The sequence below is a fragment of the Amblyomma mixtum genome, chromosome 1, assembly GCF_055824585.1.
Source record: "Amblyomma mixtum isolate Tamu chromosome 1, ASM5582458v1, whole genome shotgun sequence".
Lineage (NCBI taxonomy): Eukaryota > Metazoa > Arthropoda > Arachnida > Ixodida > Ixodidae > Amblyomma > Amblyomma mixtum.
Genome location: NC_143012.1, coordinates 305,026,214 through 305,052,770, shown reverse-complemented (window position 1 = coordinate 305,052,770; position 26,557 = coordinate 305,026,214). Strand labels below are relative to the sequence as shown.

General features: G+C 47.1%; 1 protein-coding gene across 5 annotated transcripts in view; it reads right to left on the bottom strand.

Moving 5' to 3' along the window:
• The window catches only part of LOC149372281 (uncharacterized), a 131,883-nt gene that overhangs the window by 80,492 nt on the left and 24,834 nt on the right, over positions 1-26,557 (bottom strand). Inside the window, exons 1-5 of one of the 5 annotated variants that reach the window (XM_089566716.1) lie at positions 6,120-7,773; positions 5,974-6,036; positions 5,648-5,795; positions 1,480-1,654; positions 135-285 (exon numbers count right to left, since the gene is read on the bottom strand). In XM_089566716.1, the coding sequence (XP_089422842.1) occupies positions 135-285; positions 1,480-1,654; positions 5,648-5,795; positions 5,974-6,036; positions 6,120-6,276 (694 nt within the window). In that variant the 5' untranslated portion in view covers positions 6,277-7,773. Of the gene's footprint in view, positions 1-134; positions 286-1,479; positions 1,655-5,647; positions 5,796-5,973; positions 6,037-6,119; positions 7,774-26,557 lie in introns of those variants that run through there. The other 4 variants (XM_089566711.1, XM_089566712.1, XM_089566714.1 and 1 more) reach the window with 4 other exon arrangements.

Below are 26,557 nucleotides of genomic sequence, written 5' to 3'. Positions count from 1 at the left end.
ACGAAACTCTACCGCTGTGAGCATGTAAATTGCGCACGAAGAATAGGCTGCGACGCAATCGGGAAAAAAGTATTTTGTTAACACATGCCGCACCACGAAGAGCGAAAATACCTTCAAAGAGCGCATTCACGTACATGAGGCCAGTTCTGAAGGATCTCCTTGATTGCCCATCACCTTGACGTAGTCCACGCCCCACTCCGCTAATGTCTGAGTATCGGTTGCGTAGAAGCCGCGGCTTCCGGAGATGGTAAGGAAGACTCCAAGCTTGAGGCCCTTCTTGTGAACCTTGAAGAGAATTAGAAACAAGCAGAAAGAGCAATGTGCAGTTCATTTACCAAAATAAAATGCGGAACGAACTTCACCTGAGGTTGTCAGAGTGAGAACTGAACCAGCATAACTTATTTGTAATGCCTGAATATTATGCACTGAATATTTATTCATATTAAAAAAATTTCCTCATTACGATGTTTAAAAATGACCCTTCGTTTTTGGATAAACCCCGGTTTCATCATATTTTTTCACCCGATTTCTGCCCGGAAATTCGCCTTCAAGAGCATGTAATTTAAATTTGCCAGCGCTGCGGATGAGTTGTAGAGCGGTATTCCAAGTTAGTAATTATTTTAGACCTCTGTAAACACTGCAATAATTATCCAAGGCTCGAACTAATCTGACAATAAGGTAGAAAAAAAGCTCTTAGAGGCTAAAGTACTGAACATGGGTGCTATCCGAGCGCCTTACTTGCCTCATCGTATGAGCCCTACGTGCGCACATACAATGAAGCTATCCGGCTTAAAAAGATCGTGTTGCAAGTACTAATTGATTTGCAGGTATGGCGTCAAAATCGGACGTCATGGTTCCATGGGTCTAAAATGGGGAAGGGAGCTCTTTGGTTACCTCTATTGACAACAGAGAAATCTACGAAAATATTGTTTATTCTGCAGTGTGGAGAACTGTAAAGCCGCTTTTTTTTTTACTTTGTTAGCTACAGCTGAAACTTGCTGTTTCCACAATTTTTGAAAGATGCGCACGGTAGCCGAAATTTGTGGAGCCACAGGGCCAAGGGTAACCGCGCTTTAGATATTCTAAAAAACAAACAAAGAAAAAAACTGGTGGTATTAACATATTTCCAGGCAGTACACGTAATTGACCCAATATTGGAAACGTATTGGCATATGCCGATTCTACAAGGAACCAGAGTGATACCACCCATTGCATGTGCAGCTTGGGTTACTAACAGCCGCCTACAATCTTTAATTGCAACTATAGGCGCCCAACTGTAATAGTTAATAACTAGCATAAATTAGTAAGCTCACTAGTTATCATGATTCACCTGATTTCTGATGACATCCCTCACGGGTATTCCTATGCAGCTGAAGCCATTTTTTACCCACAAAAGCTTATTTTTGAAAATTAGTGGTAGGCTTCCCTCAAACACCCGCTATGCAGGCATGGACTAAAAGAAGCCATTCAAGTGCACACCTGTTCAACGAGCTTCTTCATTCCTTCCGGAAAGCGCTGAGGGTCCGCGTTGAGTCTATTACTTGCGTCTCTTGTGGCGTTGGCCCAGCAGTCGTCGATAATTAGGTATTCGCACCCGGCAGCTAGGTATCCGTCCTCAACCATCCTGTCCGCCATTTGTAGAATCAATTCAGACCTGTAACACGTATGCATATGTTTAATTATTAAACATGGTATTAAATGTGAGAAATGTAGAAAACTGGATAGATGAGAAAGGCAGCACCTTAATCGGCGGTTGCATAGCTGACAGCAGAATTAGAGCACTGCTTGTACTCGGACCGACCTGGAACCATTGGCCGGGCTGGAAATTGCTCAGTTTCCCCGGAGTTGCGGGCCCGGGACGAGCTCGGACCTGCACATAGAGGTCCTGTGTCCGGTTTTCGAACACGTTAAAGAACCCCAGGTGGTCGAAATTTCCGGAGCCCTTCACTACGGCGTCCCTCATAGCCTGAGTTGCTTTGGGACATTAAATCCCAATAAACAAAACCAAACCATTATTACAGAGCGAAGTACACTTTGGGTGCTCTGGGCGCGACACAGATGAAACAGGGCCAAAATAAAGGCCGAAGAGAAAAAAAAAACTGCTCAGCGCTTATTTCGTTAGTTTTTGGTCTAAGATATGGCTGCATTTTTCTGTTTCATGCTATAAAAATTGCCAACAATAGTGTTTTTATTTTTATCGAATGACCCAGAAAGCCTCGGAAATGAAAGAATATGAATATTAGAGAGCTTAATTATGTCATTTAAATATCGAGTTTAATCAGCAACTGAGACGGTGCAATGTCTAAGTAACTTCGGACGCGCACGCCAGGCCACATTGAACGACACAAGAGAAGTTAAATGGCATTTTTAAATATTATTTAATTTATTTATTTACAATACCTGCAGCGCCAGAAAGCATTATTGCAAGGGGTAAGGAAAACATTGTTCGCATGAGATCGATGTAAGGTACGGAAGACAAGAAAAAATATATTGCCATAACAATGAAAAAACAAAAATACGGAAAGATCAACCAAATTAACGAATAGCAAGAACAAAAAACAAAACAAAAATGGCATCACGCAACTTGTTATACATCCGATAACAGAGCCCGAAATGCTGCATTACTGCGCTCGCCTACTCAAGTACAGAGCGCAGCTGTGTTGGGCTGTTTCAGCTATTAGCGAGAGCACGCTTTCAGGTCACACAATAGGCAGGGACTCCGGAACGTTTTTAGAAGTGAATGGGGGGGGGGGGGGGGGGGGCAAGTATTGTCTTTGCTTCGTCATCATCATCATCATCTGCCGGACTAGACCCCCTGCAGGGCAAAGGCCGCTCCCACATTCCTCCAATTAACCCGGTCCTGGGCTAGCTGCATCCACTTGACTCCTGCAAACTTCTTATTCTTATTAACTATTAACGCTTTAATTCATTGCAGCCATTTCAATTTTACTTAATTGCATCCTCGCTTGTTCTACATTGGTATATACATTTTAAAAATGGTTGGAAATTTCATAATTACTGAAACCTGCGCAGACCGCGCAAGTGAGTAAACGGATTCAAAAGCTGCGAAAAAAACATTTTTAATACTTCTGAATTCGCGCCCGCACTGAAGCAAATGTGAACTGATATTGCCACGTTTCCACAAGCAGCCGCTGGGCGGCTGCTCTTCGCAAGTCGCGTGCACCGGCGAGTGGAAGAAGAAGAAGATCGGTCCCGGCCTCCTCTGGGTGCTCTTGGCTTGCCCTCCGGTGCTGTCCAGGTCAACCCCCCATTAAACCCTTTCGGTTACGAGCCCCAACGGCTACGTAACAATATATTCATGCAAGTAGACATGAAAGTAGGCACTAAGTACAAAGCTATAGTATCGCAGACTGACGAGCTTCAAGGCTAGCATGACAAAAGGACGTTGGGCAGGAGAGGTTTTCAAAGGAGGCCGAAGCTGGCTGTTCATTCTGCCGTTCTACATACGAACTCTTTCATAACGGCATCCAAATACAGGTCCGCAACTCTCTTCTTGTGCACAGGGAGGAGGAGAAGGTGTGTCAGCCTCATCTGCGTCATTCGATTGCGCAGAAATGTTTTTACTCTCCTCAGAGCACTGAAAGATCGCTCTCCTGAAGCAGCTGACGCAGGCACAGAAAACACGAGTTGCAGATACCGGACAACCTGGTCCACTATATTGACGCTAGCGCTACAGAAGACGACGACGTGAGGACTGTAAGAGAAAGGACAACGAAGTTCTCCGTCGGACTCGGCCCCGGACGTTCTTGGGAGCCTTCCGAACCGCAGAGCGTTAGCGCGTCTTTACACCGACGTGGCAATATTACGCATGTCTGTAGACTTCCCCCGCAGAATTTGTAAAATGCGTGCACTTGCGACCAGACCCTCGTCACGCAGGAGCGTTGGGAGAAGCACGAGTTGCACTGAAAGCCTGCTGATGTCAAAATCTGCAGCGTGTGCTCCTAAAAGTTCATTTAGGTCGTTTCACGCGAAGTTTCGACCTTCAGCTGCGTCAGTCAAAATGCGCACGAGGCTAATCAGCTGCTCCATGCCAGGCTGTTCAAATCGCCGTCGGATCTCAGTGGTAATACGATCGATAGCGGCAAAAAACCCTTTTCTCTTTAATGACTTGCCGTCAAGCGCTGCAAGCTCCTCAGGCTTGTCTGTGAATTGAAGCCTTCTGGGCGGCTGCGAAACTCTGGGCGCTTGAGGTTCCTTTGGACCTAACTTGTTGCTCTTGAGTTCGTCCGCTGCCACAGGACGTCAAATGAGGCGTCAGACCGCAGCCCTAACAAGCGGTCACAAAGAGCTTCTTTTGCTCCTGCAGCGCGGTAAACTGGGCGTTGAAGCATCCTGGCTAATTCCTCGCATGGGCCAAACAGGGCTATAGAAAGATTGATACCCCAATAAAGTTTTGAACTTCTTTAATACTTTCTCATATCCTTTTAAGGCTGTCTTGCCGATGCCACTGAGAGAGCTTTGAGCTTGCACCAGTTCCTGCAAAGTTGCCTGCACCCTTTCATAGTTTTCAACGGACCTTTACATTGACTTTACTCTTACTGTCCACCTCGTTGGACACAGTGGTAGCAGTAGGGTGTTCTTCCTAGAACAATCTTGCTCACCGGCATCATTACCCGGGGGAAGTACAACGCTCGAATAAACAGTCTTCCTGTTCTTCGATTCGAGTATTGCATTGGAAATATCCTTTACAATATTGAGAGCCTCGCCGATGACATCGCAGTTCCTTGCGACTTCCTGGAGTGCCAAGTCTAGGCAGTGGTTACTGCAGTGCACAAATATTGACCGTGGTTCAGATTAAGTAATCCTTTTCTGCACGCCAGTACATCTGCCTGCCATGTTCGCGGCCCCGACAAAGCAGTGCCCCCTTAGGTTCTGAAAGTCCAGGCCCAGACGCAAAATCATGTCCCTCAAGGCTTTATACAACGTCGCTGCTCTGCTGTCTGGTGCATTGTACATGCCAAGAAATTCCCCACGAACTTCCAGCGTTATCCCGCCTACCAACGCACACAACATTTGAACTGCTCATTGCCTGTTATGTCGGTGGCACCGTCAGCAATGATTCGATAAAACGGACTGCATCTGATGTCTTTGATGATGCCTCGCTGAACGCTGTGCGCCATAATTTCTGTGAGCTCGTTCTGTATGTAGCTGCTCAGCCACCTGTCTCGCTTCTCCAGCCATTTCTTCAAAGTAGGCACGTCTTGCGATCGTTCTTCTAGCAGATCAAGGAGGTTGCCTTCGTCCTTCGTTCACCCTTGCAAAGCTTGACCTGTGCGGCATAGGTAACGCACCGAACTCACTATTGCACGCAGTGCCTGCCTGGCTTCCTCCTGCAGCTGTGTGCTGCTGTTTTGCGATAATAGCTGCACTACACGCATTCCTTTTCCTTTCGACAGTTGGCGGCTTGCGGAAACGCAGTGAAATTGGCTCTTCTCATTACATTGAAATTTTTCAACAGCATTTTTTTTAATTACTGAACCCGTTGTGAATGAAACACAGTTCCACTGCTTTAACGTTTTCTCCTCTTTCCTTGAAAGTTATTTGACACAAATTGCAAAACACGACATCGCGTTCGTAGTCGTACGACAGCCACGTGAATTTCTCAAACCATGCATATTTATAGGACCTTCCTGTCTGGTTCGTTGGAAATTTTTTGCTCTTTGGCGGCAGTGATCGATCATCCGGGGGCGTGTCGTCATGGCTTGCGATTTCCATCAGAGCACAGTCTGTTGCCAACAGGGGCTCTCCACCTTGTGCTACGGTTGCTGGAATCTCTGTAATAAGTGAGATAAAAGGGATTATTAGCCGATCAACACTGTATGGATCCCTTTTTGATTTATTCTTTCAAAAAGAAGAAATATAGCAAGATATGCAAAACATGAATGACATGCAAAAAAGTTTATTAAAGGCACATGAAGAGTATGGTGGAAATAAAACATTGCAAAAACGCACCGTCAATATTTGCTGCTCCTATCGCACACTCATCTGGCTGACTTTCATGACAGGTGCTTCCCGCTGCCAGCCAAAATACAAACACGAAGGAGCATAAGAAAAACATCAATAATCAAAGTGGTGACAAAAAATGTGACGCAATATACCTTGTGCAACCTCGCTTCCATGGCCTAAACGTTTGGTCCCAGGCACGAAGAAGTTGTTGATCATAAAAGAGTACAATAAAGATAGCAGACAACTGTTCCAATAGCCTGAGGTAGTGTAGGCCAATAAGTTATACATACGTATTGTATAGGTTCTCATAGCAGTGTTAAAAACTAATGACACTACCAAGGGTGGTTGGAGCCGCCGCGGTGGCTCAGTGGTTATGGTGCTCGGCTGCTGACCCGAAAGACGCGGGTTCGATGCCTGCCGCGGCGGTCGAAATTCGATGGAGGCGAAACTCTAGAGTCCCGTGTACTGTGCTATGTTAGTGCACGTTAAGGAACCCTAGGTGGTCGAAATTTCCGGAGCTCTTCACTACGGCGTCTCTCATAGCCTGAGTCGCTTTGGGACGTTAAATCCCATAAGCCAAGCCAAGCCAAGCCAAGGGTGGTTGGGTTTTGGGTTCTTGGCCACGGGCATCTGGAAAGCACCGTACGCGAAGCCGGACATAATGTTATTAATCTTCTTCGCCTTGGGCATGGACGTGTTCATGCACTTTCAGTGGTCAAGATAGCATTCAATGCAGCTTGTAGATGTTCCTGCGAGACAGCGGCTGACTCATCCCGTGTTTTTGCTTTAGCCCGATTACAAGAGGATATCGATGGCTTGCAGCTTGTGGAGAAATTATTTTGGCATCGACTACTCTTGGGAATGGATTTATAAACTAGTTAACTACGAAGCACGGATTCAAGATGTTCTCGGAAACGTGACTGGTCCGGGTGCGTGGAATGATCTTGACACGGTACGTTGCTTGCGCAACTATGTTCATTGAAAAATGGCCTGTCCGACGTGTACATCGTAATAAAACATTGTACACTGATTTATAGTGCACTTGCCTTTCAGCTCGTTATTGGAAACTTCGGTTTGACTATTGAGTTGCAACGGACGCACTTGGCATACTGGGCCGTAATCGCCTCACCGCTCATCATGTCGCACGACCTCAGAAACATTCCACGGGAATCCAAGAACCTCCTCCTGAACAAATACATCATTGCCGTTGATCAAGATTCTCTTGGACTAATGGGGAGGCGCATAAATAAGGTAATATTTTTTTGCGTTCATTAGCTTTACACACGACAAAGTTTTTCATTACACATGGGTCTGCAGGATAAGGAATACCACCCTCAAACATTACTCCCCATGCATAAGCTTCATCAGAGTAAAGCATCGTTCTTCGGTGCAGACCATGATAATTATGTGATCAGAAATTCTTTACTTATTGTTATAAGCAGTGAAAATTTAATTTCCATGCCGGTAACTGAATATTTCCTTTCGGCTTTCGTCTACATGAAATAGCTTCCGCTTGTTAAAGCGTTTTTGTGCAACCTGTATAGGGGAACCTGTATAGGGGACCGATAGGCTTCTCCCGCTCATGTTGTCGCCTCCTATTCAGCCGTGAACATATTGTGTAATGTAAAGACCTTATGAGGCACAGTAACACTTTGACAATGAATTTCAATCACTTCGTAGGAGCAACACATATTTGCGGTAATACCTAACACTAAGCGCAGTTGTTCAACAGTTCAATCACACAAATCGTCTCAGTTATGGTTTATTCTCGCTGACAACAGAGAGAGAGAGAGAAAGGAAGAGGGAAGGCAGGGATGTTAAACAGAATGGTGTTCTGGTTGAAACGAAAGGAACCTTTGGGGTGGAGGGGGGGGGGGGGGGAGGGGCTGCGGGTAACCGGCACATCCAGACTACTTTCATTTCACTTGCCTTTACCCCTCACTGACAATCTGTACTCAACATATCTGTGGCGCTTGAAACGTAACATTTCACGTGAGCTTAAAAAAAAAAAAAACTTTCGGCAGTTTGGTTGTGCTGCGGTTGTGAGAACGTCTATTGCTGGTACCGTCAGATTCGTGTCCCCATTAGTGTGAGAAGGCCTTTCGTACGCGCTCCGAGCACTATAACACGTGTGGATAGCACTGCAGCATCAGCAAGGGCTAAATTGGTGTTACAAGAAAAAGGAAAACAATGTCATGAGAGGGCGCTTCGGGAGCTGTGTTATTAAACTTCACCTCGAAGCAACTAGCCAGGACCGAACGGTCGCACGTTATTGCTACACTAATTACGTGCGCACTAAGGGCGGCTGGCGCTTGCAACCTATCGTAGAAACCAACCAGTGATATGTGCCTTCTATGGGTATGGCGCTTCTCTCAAAATGAGAGCATATGCCGGAAAGAATAGCATTTACTCGCAGTATCTGCGCTTTCGTATTTCCTTTTTTTTTCAGACGGACGACCTGGACATGTGGGCTCGTTGGGTGGTTCCGCAAACTTCCAATGGAAAGAAATATTTGGCCGTGTTGGTGCACAACACGAAGACTTAAGGTGAACTTATTGAGGCGTCTATCAGCTTGCTCAGCCTGGGCCTCGACAGTGCCAACGGTTATCTCGTCACTGATCTTGTTCGCAACAACACGCGCGTCGGAAAGTATTTTCCGGGACAGAATATCCACGCAGTGGTTGCGCCTCTGGACGTTTTCTTTTTTAAGGCAACCGTGCTTTGAGGAGGCATGTAGCATAGCATTGCAAGGGAAATATTTGTGCGATTTGTGTCGCTCTTTCTGGAGCCAGTATACGAAGCACATGACTGCAGAGAAGCAAAGGCAGAAAAGTGAGGGGCATATTAATCAGACATATTAAAAAAAGTAAACACTCACCATAACCAAGGAAAGTATTGGGAAATGATTCTTTTAGTGCGAAAGCACAATTCCGATGGGTGAACCCCGAGCAGGATCGTGCGATTTTTGTGGGTTTGTGCCAAGAGAAATAAGTAAATGAAAACAAATGAAAAAAAATGATAGTTTTCTGGGTAATTTTTAGAAACATGCAAAAGGGAATGACATGAACGCTATCGGCACCGAAGAAGACAGAGGTTGTCGCGCTTTGCACAGTGAGTGCCAATTCCAATGCATCATGCTAACACTGGGAGCTTGGGCCTACTGTAGGCCTGTAGTATGTTCTAAATAAAAAAAAATAAAACAGCCCTTCTGGGGAAGCGTAAAATCTTGATTCTCCAGGATATTTCAGCTGCTAGACATTCTTTCGTCCTTGACAAGCATGGAGGTAGAAAATATTTCACGCTTTTCATCGCTCTTAAGCCATCTTGAGTCCCTTAGCTATGATTATTGCTACGACATCAGATCTCTTGCTTCAAAAGAACCCGAGAGAATAATCGCTGTATGCTTGTTGAAACTGGCATCATTCGACGCTAAATGACCATGCTGCGTGGTCAACCATCTTCGATTTCTTTAAGACGTATGGTCTATGGCGTTACGATGATATACAATCTGAAAGCTTCTTTTTTTTTTTTTTTGGAAAACAATGGGACAAAATTTGATTCTGCAATTTCAGGCAGAAGGGGTTTGATGCAACAGAACAAAATCGCCTTTCTTTTGCGGCGTCTAACTCCACATCCAGCGAATCGGCGTACTGCAGCGAAGGCCTATAATTAATGCGCATCGCTGAGACCGTGTTCAAAGTAGGTACTCCGAACGCGACCAAGCGGTAAAATGCAGGCGAAATGGTGACGACATCAATTCCCGTGAACTCGATTCATCAGGAGCTGGCAACCGCGCCCTTACATGGGCCTGATTCTAGTGGGGCAGACGAGTACTTAACGCAGTGGCACCCATTGTCGGCAAGTGCAATGCGATCGCGCGTAAAGGATTTGCGCAATCGTGCTGCTCCCGCCATCTCGGAGTCGCTGCGGCGCAAGTTGCTAACAGGTACTTGCATCCGCACTACTGGACTCTCTGGCCCGAAGAGCACTACATACTGTGGGCGAGGTCGTTGATAATGTGAACCTACCACCAGATGGCGACTTTCCCTTTCGCACCCACATAGACCAGCTGGCGTCCACACAGGCCTAACACCTAGCTTCCTCCGCATTCGAAAGATGAACATAGCGCGACGATATCTGAATATGTCTTGCTTGGTGGACTAATGAGTGCCGAGTTGCTACTGCTCCGATGCAGTGCAGGTCAGTGCCGTCAGGTCAGATCTGCAATACGTGCATGCGATCTGGAATAACATGTTATATTGCAGACGCATGATGATTTAAGACTCCTAGTGTGAATAGAACTGCAAGATCTGTGCCGGCGCAGCCCGAAGAATCAAAAAATGTGCAAGACCCTCGTAGTGCTGGACGAAGAATTACGCCGTATAACAATCAGCAGTTTGATGATGGTCATTGAAAAGTTCCAGTTTGTGTGCAAGCAGATTTTTTCTGGGTAGCGTTACGAAAGAAGACAGAATTTCCGGAACTAACGCATACAGGCTGTAAACAAGTGCACAACGTCTAAAGACTGAAAGCACCTCCAGTTTGCGAACCATTCCCGCAGTTTGCGAATCATTTCGGAAAGTCCATCGAGAACCTCCCAGCAAAGACGTTGCCATTAAGACAGCTACTGGAAAAGGACCATGACTTTAAGTGGACGCTGGTTCATGTTTGGGGAAACTAGCCGCAAACTTCATTTTCAAAGCGCTCGCGTGGGACTCTGAATTCAGTAAGCGCGGCGGGGGGGCCCTCGTTTGAAACATCGTACTTCGCTCTTTCTAATGCACTTCTATTTTGTCAAGACCACGTTTAGGTACGTACAGTGACGAAAACAAGTAAACATAATTTGAGAAATAGTGAGGCGTCATTGGCTACAAAAGAAAAAAAAAGTTGGAACTATGTTCAAACGCTGTTTCCAGGCGTCCAGAAAACGGGAACATTGAATCACAATTGCAAGCCGATAGACATGAGCAGTAATAACAAGTGCCCAGCTAGACTGGTGCTCTATTTTTGTTCGCCTGTTCAGTGCCCAGCAATAAAGTCAGCCGCAGCTTCACTAGCCCGCGACGCTGTCTCAACGTTGCACTGACAGCACTTCCTATGAAGGATGTCGATATTGCTGCCTTCGAACGGAAGGTATAGGACGTTAGGACCACAGAGACTCACGCCGAAACAAATGCTGAGCGAATACCATTTCATCAAATTGTTGGCCTCGCAAACATTGAGAGTTGTTTTGTGCTCCGCATAGAAGGGACGGTTGCTTGCGCCCAGAAAAACCTGCGCCTGTATCAACTTTTGCCCCATAAACTGCCTTCTCGTGCTGTGTGTAAATAGTTCAAACAGCAGAAACGCCTACTGTTCCGAAATTGACTTTCGTCCAAAGGGGATAAAAGGCTATGCGAGCTGGACGTTGCTTTTGGTCCGCACACAACCAGGAGGATAGAGAAAGCCCGGAAGGCAGGCACGGCTGTCCCGAGCAGAAACACAAGCACTCCAACCGTCAGAAGCAGCCGAGGAATAGCAGCTTGGAGCTGTTTCTACTACATAGCCCTGTGTGGACGAGGAAGGTCTAACATGCGCGCTTGGGGAATTCTTCTTTGGAAATTTCGCTCCCTACAAATAAACTGGGCCATACGAAAAATTTGAGTCTAGTTTTCTGATTTCTTGCTTTTTACGAAGCACTTTGGAAAGCTATCACTTCCATATCAAGCAGTAAAAAATTCAGGGGGCACTTTGACTGTCTAAAGTGCGTAGAGCCGAAAGCGTTTTCCGCACCACTTTGCCTATGTGGCACTGGTGACGTCAGCACTGGATGATGTCATACATAATTGATGACGGAGTAATGACAAATTCCGAATTAGTGGCTAATTACTGATTAATGACTAAATTCTAATTAACTGCTAATTAGTGACGTTCAAGCTTCGCCTATAGGAGTGTTGTTATAGTCGCCGCGGTGGCTCAGCGGTTATGGTGCTCGGCTGCTGACCCAAAAGACGCGGGTTCGATCCCGGCCGCGGCGGCTAGAATTTCTTTGGAGGAGAAATTCTAGAGGCCCATGTACTGTGCGATGTCAGTGCACGTTAAAGAACCCCAGGTGGTCGAAATTTCCGGAGCCCTCCACTACGGCGTCTCTCATAGCCTTAGTCGCTTTGGGATGTTAAACCCCATAAACCAAACCAAACCGGGAGTGTTGTTGTTGTTGTGACTGAGAGAAGGATGAAAAGGAAATTGCACGGGCCTGCCTACTGGCTCGAGCCGAGCCACCACCGCTGCCACGTGCAGACAGAGGAGAGTTAAAAGATCAGAGGAAAGAGAAGAAGGAAAGAAAAGACGCTCGTCGCAGCAACAACTGCGTCCGCCGGAGCGGACGCTGCTCAAAAAACAAATAAGCGGCCGAAGCCGGAGTGGAACGCGACAGCGTGTTGTAGCGCTGCCAGGGAGTCCACGGAACGCCACCTCCTGTTCGGCGCGATGCCTTGCCCTTTGAACGCAGCGCTTTTTGAGGAAGGGAAATGGCGCAGTAATTCTCTGTTATCTCGGTGGACGCCCGAACCGCACCGTACAGGAAGGGAGGAAGTGGGAGTGCAAGAAGAAAGAGAAAGAGGGGCCGTAATGAAACTGAAAGCTGTATTTGAGGAAAAGAAATTAAGCAGTAACTGTCTCGCATATCTCGGTGGACACCCGTCAAAACGCGGACACATCTGCCGACACGGCTGTTAACGACAGTATGAGGCATTAAAGGCTTTCGCCTTAATATGCCTTCAGTGGAACGGCTGGTGCGAATTTTTTTTGAGAGATGGCATCGATTTATGTTTGTATTTATAAATTTCATTCATAACATTTCAATTAGAGAATAAGCTTCGTACAACGTGTTTTAGTGCGAAGCAATACTTCACGAGGTCAGACCGGCTCACCGTATAGTATGATGCTTGACCTTGATGGTGATCTTGGGCAAACCGTAAATAAATAAATAAATAAATAAATAAATAAATAAATAAATAAATAAATAAATAAATAAATAAAAAAATTCAGGGGGCACTTTGACCCTCTAAAGTGCTGCAAGGCGATAGGCTTTCCTGGCGCCCTGTTTGGTAATGACTGTGAGGCCGTTTGTGCTTTACTAATGCTTTGTTTGACTACACACTTTGACTGCCGACTTTGACTGCTTCATTAGCACGACTCTCTCTCTGCTTCGATGAGTTCGGTTGTATCCATGACTCTGTTCGCAGTAGTCAGGTACGTAATGTGGTCACCCACGGACGTCTTACGCCCCCTGTCGGAGCGGACGACAACTATTTTATTAGTTGTGTGCTCCAAAAGTGGGCGTCGGGCATCCGTGGGTGACCTCGTTACTTCGGTGGATGGATGGAAAAACTTTATTGTTAATAAATTGGTGTTCTTGACCCTTACGGGTCACTGGGCGCCGTGGTCGATCCTTGGTCCAGGATGCCGCACTTGACTGGTGCCATCGTGGCTCGGGGCACAAGGAATTGTTGCGCTTCCTCGTCCTCGCTGGCCAGCAAGTGCTCCCACGGCATCACACTCGGGTTGTTTATTCTTGGCTCTAAGTAGGGAGAATCGTCATCGTCCTTAGACTTCTTACAGTCCCTACTGGTGCAGTGCTTCGAGCTTGTCATGCGGTGTGACGCCTATTTATCGAGCACGTCGGGCTGTGGTAGACCAATCGGACAGCCGCCGTCCGTCAAACCGCGGCAGTGTGTAGAAACGAGTCGCAGTTTTGTTTTGTAGCGATAGCTACACTTCACCAGCCTCTTCGCGAGGTCAGCGTGGCTGCGCACTGAGCCGTGGCACGAACGCTCCACCAGCTGTGAGCATGCGCGGAGTCACGTCATAGCCCGCAGCTGGTGTGAAAGTCTGCCTTAGGGGCACGTCCATGTGACATGTTCCATTGTAGGTTTACGCTGACACCACGGACATTCGCCGCATATTGTGTAGGGAAAATCTTGTGTAGTTTGTGCAGGTGTGGGTAGGTACCGGTTTGTAGTCTGCGCCAGTCTACCGCCTGCTCTTTGGTGAGCCTTTTGTGTGGGGCTGGGTAGCGTTTCCGCTGACCCCTGTAATGATCGAATATATCTGAGTACGTGGGAGTAACTGGGTCAAAGGTGCCTGTGGTGCAAAGTGCTGAGTCTGCTCGATTGACGTACCTTCGAGCTAACTCGTCTGCTGCCACGTTGCCCCTCATCCCCTCATGTCCGGGAACCCACACCGCGGTGGCTCAGTGGCTATGGCGCTCGGCTGCTGTCCCGAAAGACGCGTGTTCGATCCCGGCCGCGGCGGTTGAATTTCTTTGGAGGAGAAATTCGAGGCCCGTGTACTGTGCGATGTCAGTGCACGTTAAAGAGCCCCAGGTGGTCGAAATTTCCGGAGCCCTCCACTACGGCGTCTCTCATAGCCTTAGTCGCTTTGGGACGTTAAACCCCATAAACCAACCATACTATGTTCAGTGTTTTTGTGTCTTCTCGCATGCAAGTCAAAAACCTGTAAGCCTTTCTTTGATAAAAGTCTGGTAATAGGAAAAAGTAGAGAAAGGTTAACGTGCGAATCATTGAAGCCAAAAAGATAAATAGGTGAGGATGCTCGTGTGTAAGCACACCTTCCATTCTCCTCTCAGATAATGAGCTCGTTTTTCTAAGAAATTGATACTGTTCGCACGTGTGATTACTGTTTTCTGGTGTATAAATGTGATGCTTCAGGAGAATAAAATTTGCTGGAAGTTAGCGCTCGTGGTGTTCGTCTCTCGTCTCTTGTGTCCTCGTCTTTTGCTGCGCTACAGTGTATTGGAACTAAATTCGGATCCATGTGTCGGGGTATTGGTCTTCGAATCCGCGCACTCTGACGTGATAAGCATTTGGACCAACCGAAAAGCGTGACACCTCTGCTGACAACCTTCCGTCGACAACGATGAGGCACTAAAGGCTTTCGCCTTAATAATGCCGCGACTTGGAAGCGAACCCACTGCGGCACGACAAGAACAGCTGCGCTGGCCACTCACTGCTCGAGAGCACTATACTATCGCTGAAGCCGATCACGCCTCGTGTTAAACTGCTACATACTATCGCGCTGTGCATTGCACATCGCCGCCATCATCACCTTATGCTACTGTCCAACTAATATCGTCGCCAGATGTGCTAACGGCCCATCAAAACAAAACCATGAGTCAACATGACTAAACAGAAACTTCCGCACGTCTACTCGACTTAACTACGTTAAAACCCTACTACTTTTTCTTTAATTGCGAAATTGCTGTGGAAGCTCTTAAGCTTTCCTGTGTGCATTTGTGCGTGCGTGCGTGCGTGCGTGTGTGCATGCGTGTGCGTGCGCGTGCGTCAGTGCTGGCAACACTAGGGATTTTTCTCTAGGTCTAGGGAATTTGGACGTCGCTCAGGGAAAATAAGATCTTTTGTATAATCTAGGGAAATTTCTTATTTTTTTTCTCCCTCAAATTGCGAAGACAGTACAAGCTTTTCGTTGTTTTTTCTTTACAACTGACGGAGGCCCGCACAACACCGCCGCGCGCTCGAGTAAATCCTGTGTCACATGCAGGTGAAAACGCTTCGTTGCTGCAGCGCAAAAGCTGTTTAGAGCCATTGCGGCGGCTCCAGCAGTCAGTGCGGTGATGTTCCAACAAGTTACAAATTTTTCGCAGCGCTGAGCTGCTCAATTGTCAGTCCCTTGCATGCGTGTAAACCAGCCTTTACACGGACGTAGTCGGACGTGTATGGTCCCTGACGTGGCCAGTGGCACTCGCTGATGTGATCTGGCGCACCACCGTCTTCCCTCAACACGCGCGCCCCTTCCTCACGCTGTATTTGGAGCTGGCTGCACGACGTGAAATTCCTATTTAGTAAGCATATCTGCATGTTTTGTTTTGATAACTAGGAAAGAACAAGGGCGCCGTTCTTTTTCTATAAAGGAGCGCCGTGTTGGAATCGGAGCTAGTGTAACTAAGGGGACAATTCCCAGTTCACCCGCTGCGGTGGCTCAGTGGTTATGGCGCTCGGTTGCTGACCCGAAAGACAAGGCTTCGATCCCGGCTTCGGCGGTGGAATTTCGATGGAGGCGAAATTCTAGAGGCCCGTGTACTGTACGATGTCAGTGCACGTTAAAAAAACCCAGGTGGTCGAAATTTCCGGAGCCCTTCACTATTTCATCCCTCATAGCCTGGGTCGCTTTGGGACGTTAGTCCCTCCGAAATCATAAACCATAATTTCCAGTTCCACCACGACGAACAAAGTGAGATGAGGTCACAAGAGGCATACAAAAGCCAATCACTGCTTCATTGTTTTGACTCAGTGTTACGTCAGCCACCCTCTAGAGCAATCACAGCAAATGGACAAGCACGTTTTACATCGCAGTTTCGGTACACTCCTCAAGTGACCTCCAGGCATTTTGTACATGGTATCCTTCGGCTGAAGTCTAAACCGACACAACATGAGGGAAAAAAATTCAGTTAATTCCAAATGCCGATGCATGTTTACTAATATCTTGCCTACGGTGAAAAAAAAAAAGACATATTCCATATAGAGCGTTTAATTTGTAATTTCCAAAGAGCTCTACGGTTTATCTTGTAGCTTCATTTAGAAGTTCCTCATTTTATATCCTTCATTTTAAATTTACAGCTAATTTGCTTAGCAACGTCTGGTAATAGTGTAGCTGCATGATAAAACTTGCTACTGGACTACGCATAAAAATACAATTTTACAATTTTACAATATACAACTCAACACTTTTTTTTCGTATCTAGGGAAATCTAGGGAATTTTTGGTTCCAAACTAGGGGAGCAGCGGGTCTGGTGGTTGGCAGCACTGGCGTGCGTGCGCGTGCATGTGTGTGCGTGCGTGCGTGCGTGTGTGTGTGTGCGTGCGTGCGTGCGTGCGTGTGTGCGTATGTGTGTGTGTGTGTGTGTGTGCGTGTGTGTGTGTGCGTGCGTGCGGTCGTGCGTGCGGTCGTGCGCGCGTGCGCGCGAAAAAAGCTTAAAAGTAAATTTGACGCCCAAATTCGGGTTGTGGGTTTGAACATTTTATCTAAAAAGAAATATAGATGGAGATGTATCATTTGAAACAACACAATTGGCTTCGTAAGCAGCCACAGCCACCTTCTTTTACGGTGTACAGCTTTTACCAGAACAAAACAAAAAGATGCGATACTTGGCACAGATCGTCACAAATGCAATATAATTGCACACAGAAAGTTTCCGTAAAATTGCTCAAGCTCTTCAAAGGTTGGCTTTTTGGGTTCTGCTTCCTTTAAGATTGGGGTCCTTTTGACCAGACCGTTCGAGAAATTCGGAGCGGCATCTTTGTGTAGCCTAGGTGGTCGGGTCAAAAAGATAGGACAGCTCGGCGCCGAATCCGTGCCATCGCCGAATCCGTGACAGTGGCGTCGCTCCTCCGCCATGCTGTTCACGTGAAGGAAACGAATAGTGTTTACACCCGACGAGCGATTGCAATGGGCGGACACAACAACAGTGATCGTGTGCGGGGCTGACCGCGTTTGTAGGGAACAAGCACCAGAACAGGCGATGGCGGAATCCCTTTACCGTCATTCATGTAAAGAGAGTCAACTTTGCGCCACCCTCTGACGACGATAATTATCGGCAGGGGACCTCCGCAAGGCCCAGGGATATCAAAAGGGTGGAAATTTGGGCTGGTTGGTGCATGATCTGAGGCTAAAAAACAGCTCAAACGGGGACGAAGCAGAGAGAGGGACACGACGCTGCGTATCCCTCTCTCTGCTTCGTCCCATTTTGCGCTGTTTTTTAGCCTCAGCCCAGGGATATAATTGCCGCATCCCGCGACCAAATACTCGCGCAGAAGACGTGCATAAAAAATTTAAGGACGATTACTACGGTCGGTAATGCGAAATTTGTGCGCAGCTTTTCACACACCACATGCCACTGCTGGCAGTTGCTGCTAGTCGCCCTCCGGGATATTCCCGTGGCAGCAACTATCCAGCTGGCGATTTGCTCTTCTATTTCGAAAATCGATTACGCCGACAGCGCCGATGACGACGCCGACTACGACGCGGAACGCAGGAACGGGCGCCCTCTGACGAACGCAGACTGCGCGTGCGCGAACACTGCAACGAAACTAGGCACTATATCGAAACGACGCGATGAGACGAGGCCGGGTGCGCGCTGCTTTCAACGTTTCGGCTCCTTTCCACGGAGGGTGTTGGTGAACGTGGGTGGTTGGGTGGGTCGGTGGGTGGACGGGCATCCATCCATCCATCCGTCCATCCATCCATCCATCCATCCATCCATCCATCCATCCGTCCGTCCGTCCGTCCGTCCGTCCGTCCCCTTTGAAACGGGGTGTTTTTTTGTTTACTGTGTTGGCAATTGTCATTAAGATTCGCCATCATCTTTACCTACGGTTTCCTACAATTCTAACCTTATGCCACATCTCTGCTTTTCACTCACCAATCCTCCAATCGCTTTTTGCTAACTTCCACTGCAGATTTATTTACATGACCATTGTTATCTTTAAACCCTAGGGCCTCAGAAAGAGTGGCTGTGCCTGCATCGACATCCGGATGGATACCATCGCATTTGAGTATGAGGTGTTCAATTGTTTCCACAGATCTACCACACACTGCACATGCGTCATCTTCGTTAAATTTGTTTTTGTAGCTGCGCGTTCTAAGACACCCTGACCTATGGATGGATGGATGGATGGATAGGAGCGCCCCCTTTGGAACGGGGTGGTGGCAATTGCCACCATGCTCAGCTTTTCTTTATTTATTATTTTTTTTGTTTACTGTGTTGGCAATTCTCATTAAGATTCTCCATCACCTTTGCCTACGGTTTCCTACTATTCTAACCTTATGCCACATCTCTGCTTTTCAGCCACCAATCCTCCAATCGCTTTTTGCTGACTTCCACTGCAGATTTATTTACGTGACCATTGCTATCTTTAAACCCTAGGGCCTCAGAAAGAGTGACTGTGCCTGCATCGACATCCGGATGGATACCATCACATTTTAGTACGAGGTGTTCAATTGTTTCCACAGATCTACCACACACTGCACATGTGTCATCTTATTCGTTAAATTTCTTTTTGTAGCTGCGCGTTCTAAGGCACCCTGATCTAGCTTCAAAAAGTAGGGCACTGCCTCTTGAGGTATCATAGAAAAATTCTTTCCTGATCTGTCTTTCCCAGAATCGATATAGTTCTGCACTATGTTTCTTTTCCATTGAATTCATCCAATTTTTAACTTCCGCGTTTTTAACCTGTCGTTTAATGCTCTTTCTTTCTCCGTCCTCATGACCGGCATACTTACTGCTTAGTTTTCTAGTTCTTTTCCGCCACTGTGAGTCAACGTTCTTTCTGTATAAATATTTAAATACCTTAGCTGCCCATCTGTTATCGTCCAATTTCCTCAGGCGTTCTTCATATAGTATTTTACTCTTAGCTTCCCGTGCCTCAAACGATGCCCAGCCCATATCCCCTTTTACTGCCTCGTTTGTGGTTTTGCCGTGGGCACCTAGTGCTAATCTTCCAACAGCTCTCTGATTTACGTCTAATCTCGACTGAACTTCTGCCCTTAAGCACAGAACCGCATTGCCGAAAGTAAGTCCCGGCACCATTATTCCTTTCCAAATACCTCTTAGTACTTCATATTTGTTGTACCCCCATAATGCCCTATGTTTCATTATCCCGGCGTCTTTTCGTCCTTTTGCCCTAAGGGCCTGTTCATGCTTTTCCGCGTATATCTGCCCTTCGTTTAGCCATATCCCGAGGTATTTGTATTCGGCCACTTTGGGTATTTCGTGGCCTTGTATTGTAAGCACCTGATCAGTTGTATCGTTAAAAATCATCACCCCTGATTTAGTTGCGCTAAAACTGAATCCTAGAGCGTCTCCTTCGTCTCCACAGCAATTAACCAAAGTTTGTAAATCTTCCTGGCTATCTGCTAACAGTACAATATCGTCCGCATACATTAAACCCGGGAGTCGCTGCTCAACTACATTTCCTTCTAATCTGTACGATAGATTATAACCCAGATTGCTTTCTTCTAGCCTTCTTTCCATATTTATCACGTAAAGCATGAGCAGCAGCGGTGATAGAGGGCAACCTTGCCTTAATCCTTTGTGCACCCCCACAGTTGTGGTAGCTTCAATAGCGGAGCGCCCTCTGGCCGGGATAGTCTGCACTATATCCGAGACGTTCCTTATTCCAGTGGGTGCCGGTTGGCCCAGTCGTGCAGAAAGCGGCCTAGGTGGGCAGTGGTAGAAAGGGTAGCCCCTTCAACGGCTTGAGCGGCGGCAGGCGCCATAGCAAAACAACTATTCGTAAAATTTGGATTGCCCGCTCGCAATGGCGCTGGTGTCAGGAAGAAGAGGTGGCTTAGGTCGCAGCGCTTCCTTTTTCGGCGTCTAAAATACACAAACTGCGTCTGCGTTTCCTGAATTAGAAATGCGAGCGCCGCGGTGTGGAAAATATGCAATGCAGGAAAGCCAGCTCAACGAGCTTATACATTGGGATTTTCGACGTCCGACGTTACGAACCGTATTGCCGACAAAGAAAAATTTAAAAACTGGGCTCACCTTCGATGTTGACGGCCTCCAGTTTCATACTATAAACCTGCCCCATACAATCAAAAATGCAATGTTGATCAGTTTGTTTCAGTTAATTAATTATTGAACTTTCGAGCTCTGTAACGAAGATAATGTCCGCCACGCTGTAAAATCCACCTGAACAGATCGCATCCTCTCGCAGTTTTTCAAACAAAAATCTGTAAACGGTGAAAAAAAATCGCACGTTGTATTAATGCAGAATTTATTCCATGCGGTAACTTTAGTCACTCAGACACCAGAAGCGCAGCGAATTCGAAACATATGGGCCTATAGAATTCACACTCACCATCGTTTCAATACACGCTGCGCCCACTGCAGTACTGAACGCAGCTGCAAAAGTGGAAGTTAGCCTCGCTGTCCCTACTACCTCTAGTTACTTGTTAGAAAAAAAAAAAGCTTTTTTGATAGCACAATGTTGCTTAGAAAGGTACCCCAGTTGCAGTATCAGCTCGACCTCCGCTGTACTCGTCATTTTCGCCCTTAAAGCAACTGTCCCATAACGACGTCGAAAACTTGGCTCCTTTTTTTAGATATCTCTTCGACCACCGAGTTTGTAACTTCTAATGACATCTCACACGCCAAGCCATGTGGGGCAGACGGTGAACGCGTCTTCGTGAGCAGCTTACGGGTCGACGCGAGGCAACTGTTTCTTTTTCTTTTGAGAAAGTGTTGTGCGATGCACGCACTACTTGTCTCAAAGCGAGAGAATTTTGTTCCATAAGGGTTGAATGCTTACTCTTCTTTCAAGGTTTTCAGAGGCGCGGGCTTGTGCAAGAGTGTTTTCAGCGACTATTCGTGGTTCAAAAATAAACCAGTGCCTTTGCGCTTCAACATCGTAAGTTGCACGCCTTTCTAAGCCTCATGAATGAGCAATGCTAATGCAGCACAAGCAGCCGAAACACTGTCACGCTTTGACGATTAACGGGTGATGCAGTAACAAAAAAACGAAACAGGTAGGTAGCAAAAGAATAAGAAATTATGCTCTCTGCCAGATTTCGCAGGACGCCCAAACTCTACTTTCGATTTGTCCTTCGCCCGCACATCGTATCCTCGATTCCAGCACTGCTTTTTACAGGTCGCCGGAGTGACCGGACATACGAACAGCGTATCCCGAGCACCCGTTGCGGAGAGCGGAGTGTTTCGACCACAAAGTGCTACGTGACTTTGAGGATTCAAACTTCCCTCAGAAGATCAACTAGTTTTTTTTCATTTTCGTTTATGTTTACATAAATCACCAATCACTGTTTGAACCCACGGCCGGAGGCTAGTGCGAGGCTCAAAAGCAAAACACGTCTAGGCAAAGACACAACTCCTGTGTGAAATAAAAAGTACAATAATACAGGCGAAATCTCTGAACACAGCGTTGGGTGAAGATGAAATACATTAGTGCGCTTGATACAGCGCGCACAAATCAAGGCAAGTAGGTTTATTCGAACGAAGCTAATCATAGGAGAAACAAACTGCAATCATAATGTACAGCGCTGAACCATTATGCAAATGAGAAAAAAAGTTTTTAGAAGACACTGCAGTGAAACGAACGCCGATCGTGTTGCACAGACCAGGCTAGAGCCGTGATGATAAACTATATAGTGCTTAAAAAGCTGTAAATTCAAGGCAGAGAGATCTAACAGTTTGCGCTGAATTCATCGTCAAAGAAGGGACTTCATAAACTTACTTCATTTATTTGGAGGCATTGCTGGTCCAAGCAGGAGGGGTTCCAAGTTAAACAAACAAAAAATACAGGCAAATAACGCGACAAGTGAACACAAGGAGGATAACACGGTTTGTATAAACAAAATTCGGCAATGTGACAACGCCACTCATTTACAAATAGCAGTTTACCGTGAGGCACTTTATTGTTGGCGTTAGAAAATCTAAAAGCCGAATGTCTACCTGACATTCGGCTGGTCTACCAAGCCAAGCGGCTGGTCTACCAAGTGGCTGGATAAGTGGCTGATCTACCTGACCAGCCACTTCAAGAAGACACGAAAACTCACGCACAGTTGAAACCACCAAATTAACCGCAGACATACCTTTTTCGAAGCAGTACTGATACGATGGCAATATTTTCTCATCTGCTGAAGACTCTTGAATATAACCGGCAACAACATGCTCTAACTGCTTACAGCAAGTACTTGTGATTAAGACGGGGCAGTAGTTATTAACTGGAAGGTGGTCACCATTTTTATTACAATTTGAAGGAACACGCGCGCTGCTCCATTCGGTTCATGTATCACTTGCAGCTATCGACAAATTTAAGATCTTTGTCAGAAAGCCTGAAATTGCTCTGAATAATGTCACTCTGCAGAAGGCGTCCATATACTGGTTTCGAGAGCAGATGTTTGCAAAAAAAGACGCAGGTTCGATGCCGGCCGCAGCGGTCGAATTTTGATGGAGGCGAAATTCTTGAGGCCAGTGTACTGTGTAATGCTCGTTAAAGATCCCCAGGAGGTCGAAATTATCCGGAGCCCTCCACTGCAGCGTCCCTCATAGCCTCAGTCGCATTGGGACGTCAAACCACATAAACCAAAGCAAACAAAACCCAACCAGATGTTCACAAAAAACAATGACATGTGACTAATACTGTGTTGGTATTAAAAACTCTCAGGACAGATACCACTTCAGCGACAGCTGCTTGCAGCTGTAAATTTATTACTTTACTCATTATTATTTGTCGTCATCGCTAGAGGGCGTGCGGCATCAATGTAGTGTCACTCGACACATAACTGCCTTCGGGCGACTCACCGTTGCATGTTACCATGGCGCTTTGCGGTGCGGTGTGACGTCCCTACATGCTGACTGATCAGCGTGGCGCTGTATTAAGCCAACGCCACAAAGCCGGGAGGGCTGACACTAAGCGTTGGCGCTGTAAAAGGGTCTTATCTCACGGCTTGCCTCCACTTAGCAGTTACAGCCTAGACAGCTGCATCGTGTGCATCATAGAAGAAATCGTCGACAAACCGTAAATGTTTACAGCTTCGGTTGAAACTCTAAACACATGCTTCTAATCAGTCAAGGAATATTGTGTAAATATAGCTTGTGTTTGAGATAACTGCTACGCGAGCACCAAAGCAACTGGACGCAGTAAATGTTTATGGTTGCAGCCAGATCTCTAGAGATCCGTTTTGAATCAATTAAGGAACAGTGTGCAAATATAGCTTGTGTTTGAATTAACTACCATGTAAACAGGAAAGCAACTCGGCGGCCGCGATAGCAGCAAGTGCCCTGAGCGGTCGGCGAAGATCACATTGATGGTCGCTTCCGGTCGTGTTCAATTTGAAGATGACGACCTTTCGAGATAAGGCGTCCGAAGCGTTGACGAAAATTCAGTATACATGTATTGTATAAAGTGATTCGGAGGAGCTGAAACCATTCCGATGAGATCTGGTCCCCCCTGAGGTGACAAACAAAGTGATAAGACCACGCGTCGATGGCGATAAACAGTGACTATAACAAAATAACCAAGAAAAAAAAAACAACGTTTCGTGGCAATATTCGTTCTAATGTGGTCTACTAGACCAGGACGGGAGGCCAACGCAACGAAGCACGCGCGAAAGGAATGAACCAGCTCTAGCTATATTAAGCAGTAACTTAGTTGCGACAGCAGTGAGTTGCACATCTCCTGCCGCCTACGTATGGTCGCACTGCCCAGTAAGTAGCTGAAATAACCGTACCCCTGGCGGTGGGATGTAAACATAATTTCACGCAAAGGCGCGAGTACGGAGGCGCACTTATGTGACCCCGACTTCAGCGGGGTGCACTCAGCATGCGTTATAGCACGACACGAAAGTTAACACGCGTCTCGCGCCCGACACCTTAAGACAAGCGCTAATTTGCTTACCTAGGCCAGCACAGGCGCAGTAGAGAGGAAAGCACTCCGCTCCCAAAGACGTGGGCCTAAGCGAATCTCGGTGCGTAAGCGAACCCCGAAAGATGTCGGCAGCCTCACCGGTCCTTTGGCCGCGAGCACGTCTCGGTCTGATTAGTGGCGGAACATGAGCCGCTGAAGCACGCACCTGAGGTCCACGCTCAAGTACGAGGGCTTGGCCTTCACTCCAGAAAGTCTTGGGAGTGACTATGAGAACTGCTTGCGCATAAAATGGCAAAGGTAACTGCAATCAGATGGATAAGGATTGAGCACTCAAGCCGCCGGAAGTAAATGTTTTAAACGGCAAGAGCTCTCCAGCGCTGCGCTTCTGCTCGTAGTTAGTCGTGTTCACTTTACGTGGATTAAGGACGTACACGATGCTTCCTTGACGAGAAGGTGTGAATTATCTACTTCCTGAAAGAAATTTGGCAATATCCTTTACTGCAATTTATAAACAGGGCGTTAAAAAGAAAGCAGCTGTTTTGATATACCGTCGTGCTGTAGGCTATTCGGTTAATCATGTTTAAATTTAAAGTACTCCGGACAGCGGGAAGACGATGAGGAACTCAAGGGAGAGAGGGCTGGTGCTGAACTATACCAACTGTTTTTTTCAATCAAGCCAGCCTCATATTTACAAAACAAGAGAAGCTTCATCCCATGTCAACAGTTTCGCAAATACAGAACCCCAGAGACGCGTCTTGCAGCAAAATGAAGCACTGCTGTGGGCCCGCATAGAGCCGAAACCCCCGAATAAGTGGCGCTGTTTCGACTCCTTGCTTGCTTGGTGGAACTAAATTATGCGTGTATGGGTCACGTCTTTCACTACCGCCGTTGGGTTTTATTCTGCTGCACGATGGCTCTGGACTGGAGAAGGTGTGGCCAGGTGACAATGCTGCTTCCATATAAAAATACGTGAAGAAAAAATCGCCGATTAAAAACCATGACGATGTTTGGGCTTCTCCTCGCTGCGTTGGAGAAGTGCGGAAAAACTCGTAATGACGTCACTGTCACCGAAATTTCATATATCCGCTATCTTCGCCCAAATGCTGTCATGCATCATAGGATGCCTCTAAAACAATGCTTCGTGGGCTTCACCTTCGGTGGTGTTGGTTTTCTTCCTTGCAGCAATCGTTTCTACGCTGAAAATGTAGCACCGCCCTACGTGACGTCATCACTGTGGTTTCTGCTCATCGCTGTGCACTGCAGAGAAACATGAAGGCAGATGTGGATTTGGTAGGCGATTACGTTACCATGTTTAAATCTAGCACACAAAGACGTCACATGCTTTGCCTGGGCCTTTCCCGCATTCGACCCCTTTAAGCTCGTCGAATTCTAGAACCTGTTCAGTTGCCCTTTAAGGCAATAGAGAAGAGCGCCAAGCGTTGTGCAGGCAGTAAATCTATCCAAAAACACAATAGCTGTCAACAAGCCACGTTCGGCCGCACAGAACATGCCGCCGAAGAAAACAAAAACGACAAGAGCAGTTGCGACGAAATAACAAAAAATAGCTGCGGTTCAACTATATACTGCTAAACCTGGTTAGAGAGCGATGATGGAAAACTTTATTAAGCAAGTGAGTTTGGACCGTACAAGGTCTCAGGGCCACCGCACAGCCCTCACATTACGCGCATGTGTCCAGGCCACGTAGGGCCATGGCACTGGCACCCCGGTTCACACAGCGAAGTTGCGCGTCCGGGTCCTGCGACGCAAGGAGGGCCTCCCATTCCTCCCATGTACCGATGGCGGGCTGTCCCTGCGGGGGAGGATCGGCAGGGCAGCCGAAGAGGATGTGGTCCAGGGTGGCGTGCGGTTCTCCGCAGAGAGTGCACTCTGGGGAAACATGGCGGAAGTGGGATAGAAGCTGAGGGGTAGGAAGAGTTCGGGTCTGGAGTCGCCTCCAGAGGATTTGTTGGGAGTGGGATAGGCGGGGGTGGGGAGGGGGATAGAGTCGACGGGCAAGGCGTGCTTGTTGAGTTAGTTCTGAGAACGTGTGCGCCCGCTCCCTCGAGAAATCCCGGCTGGGGTCGCCATTTGCCCGGCAAATAAGTCCTCGGGCTATGTTATCGGCGGCCTCATTTCCGGGATTGCCAGAGTGAGCCGGCACCTACACGAGCTCAATACGCCTA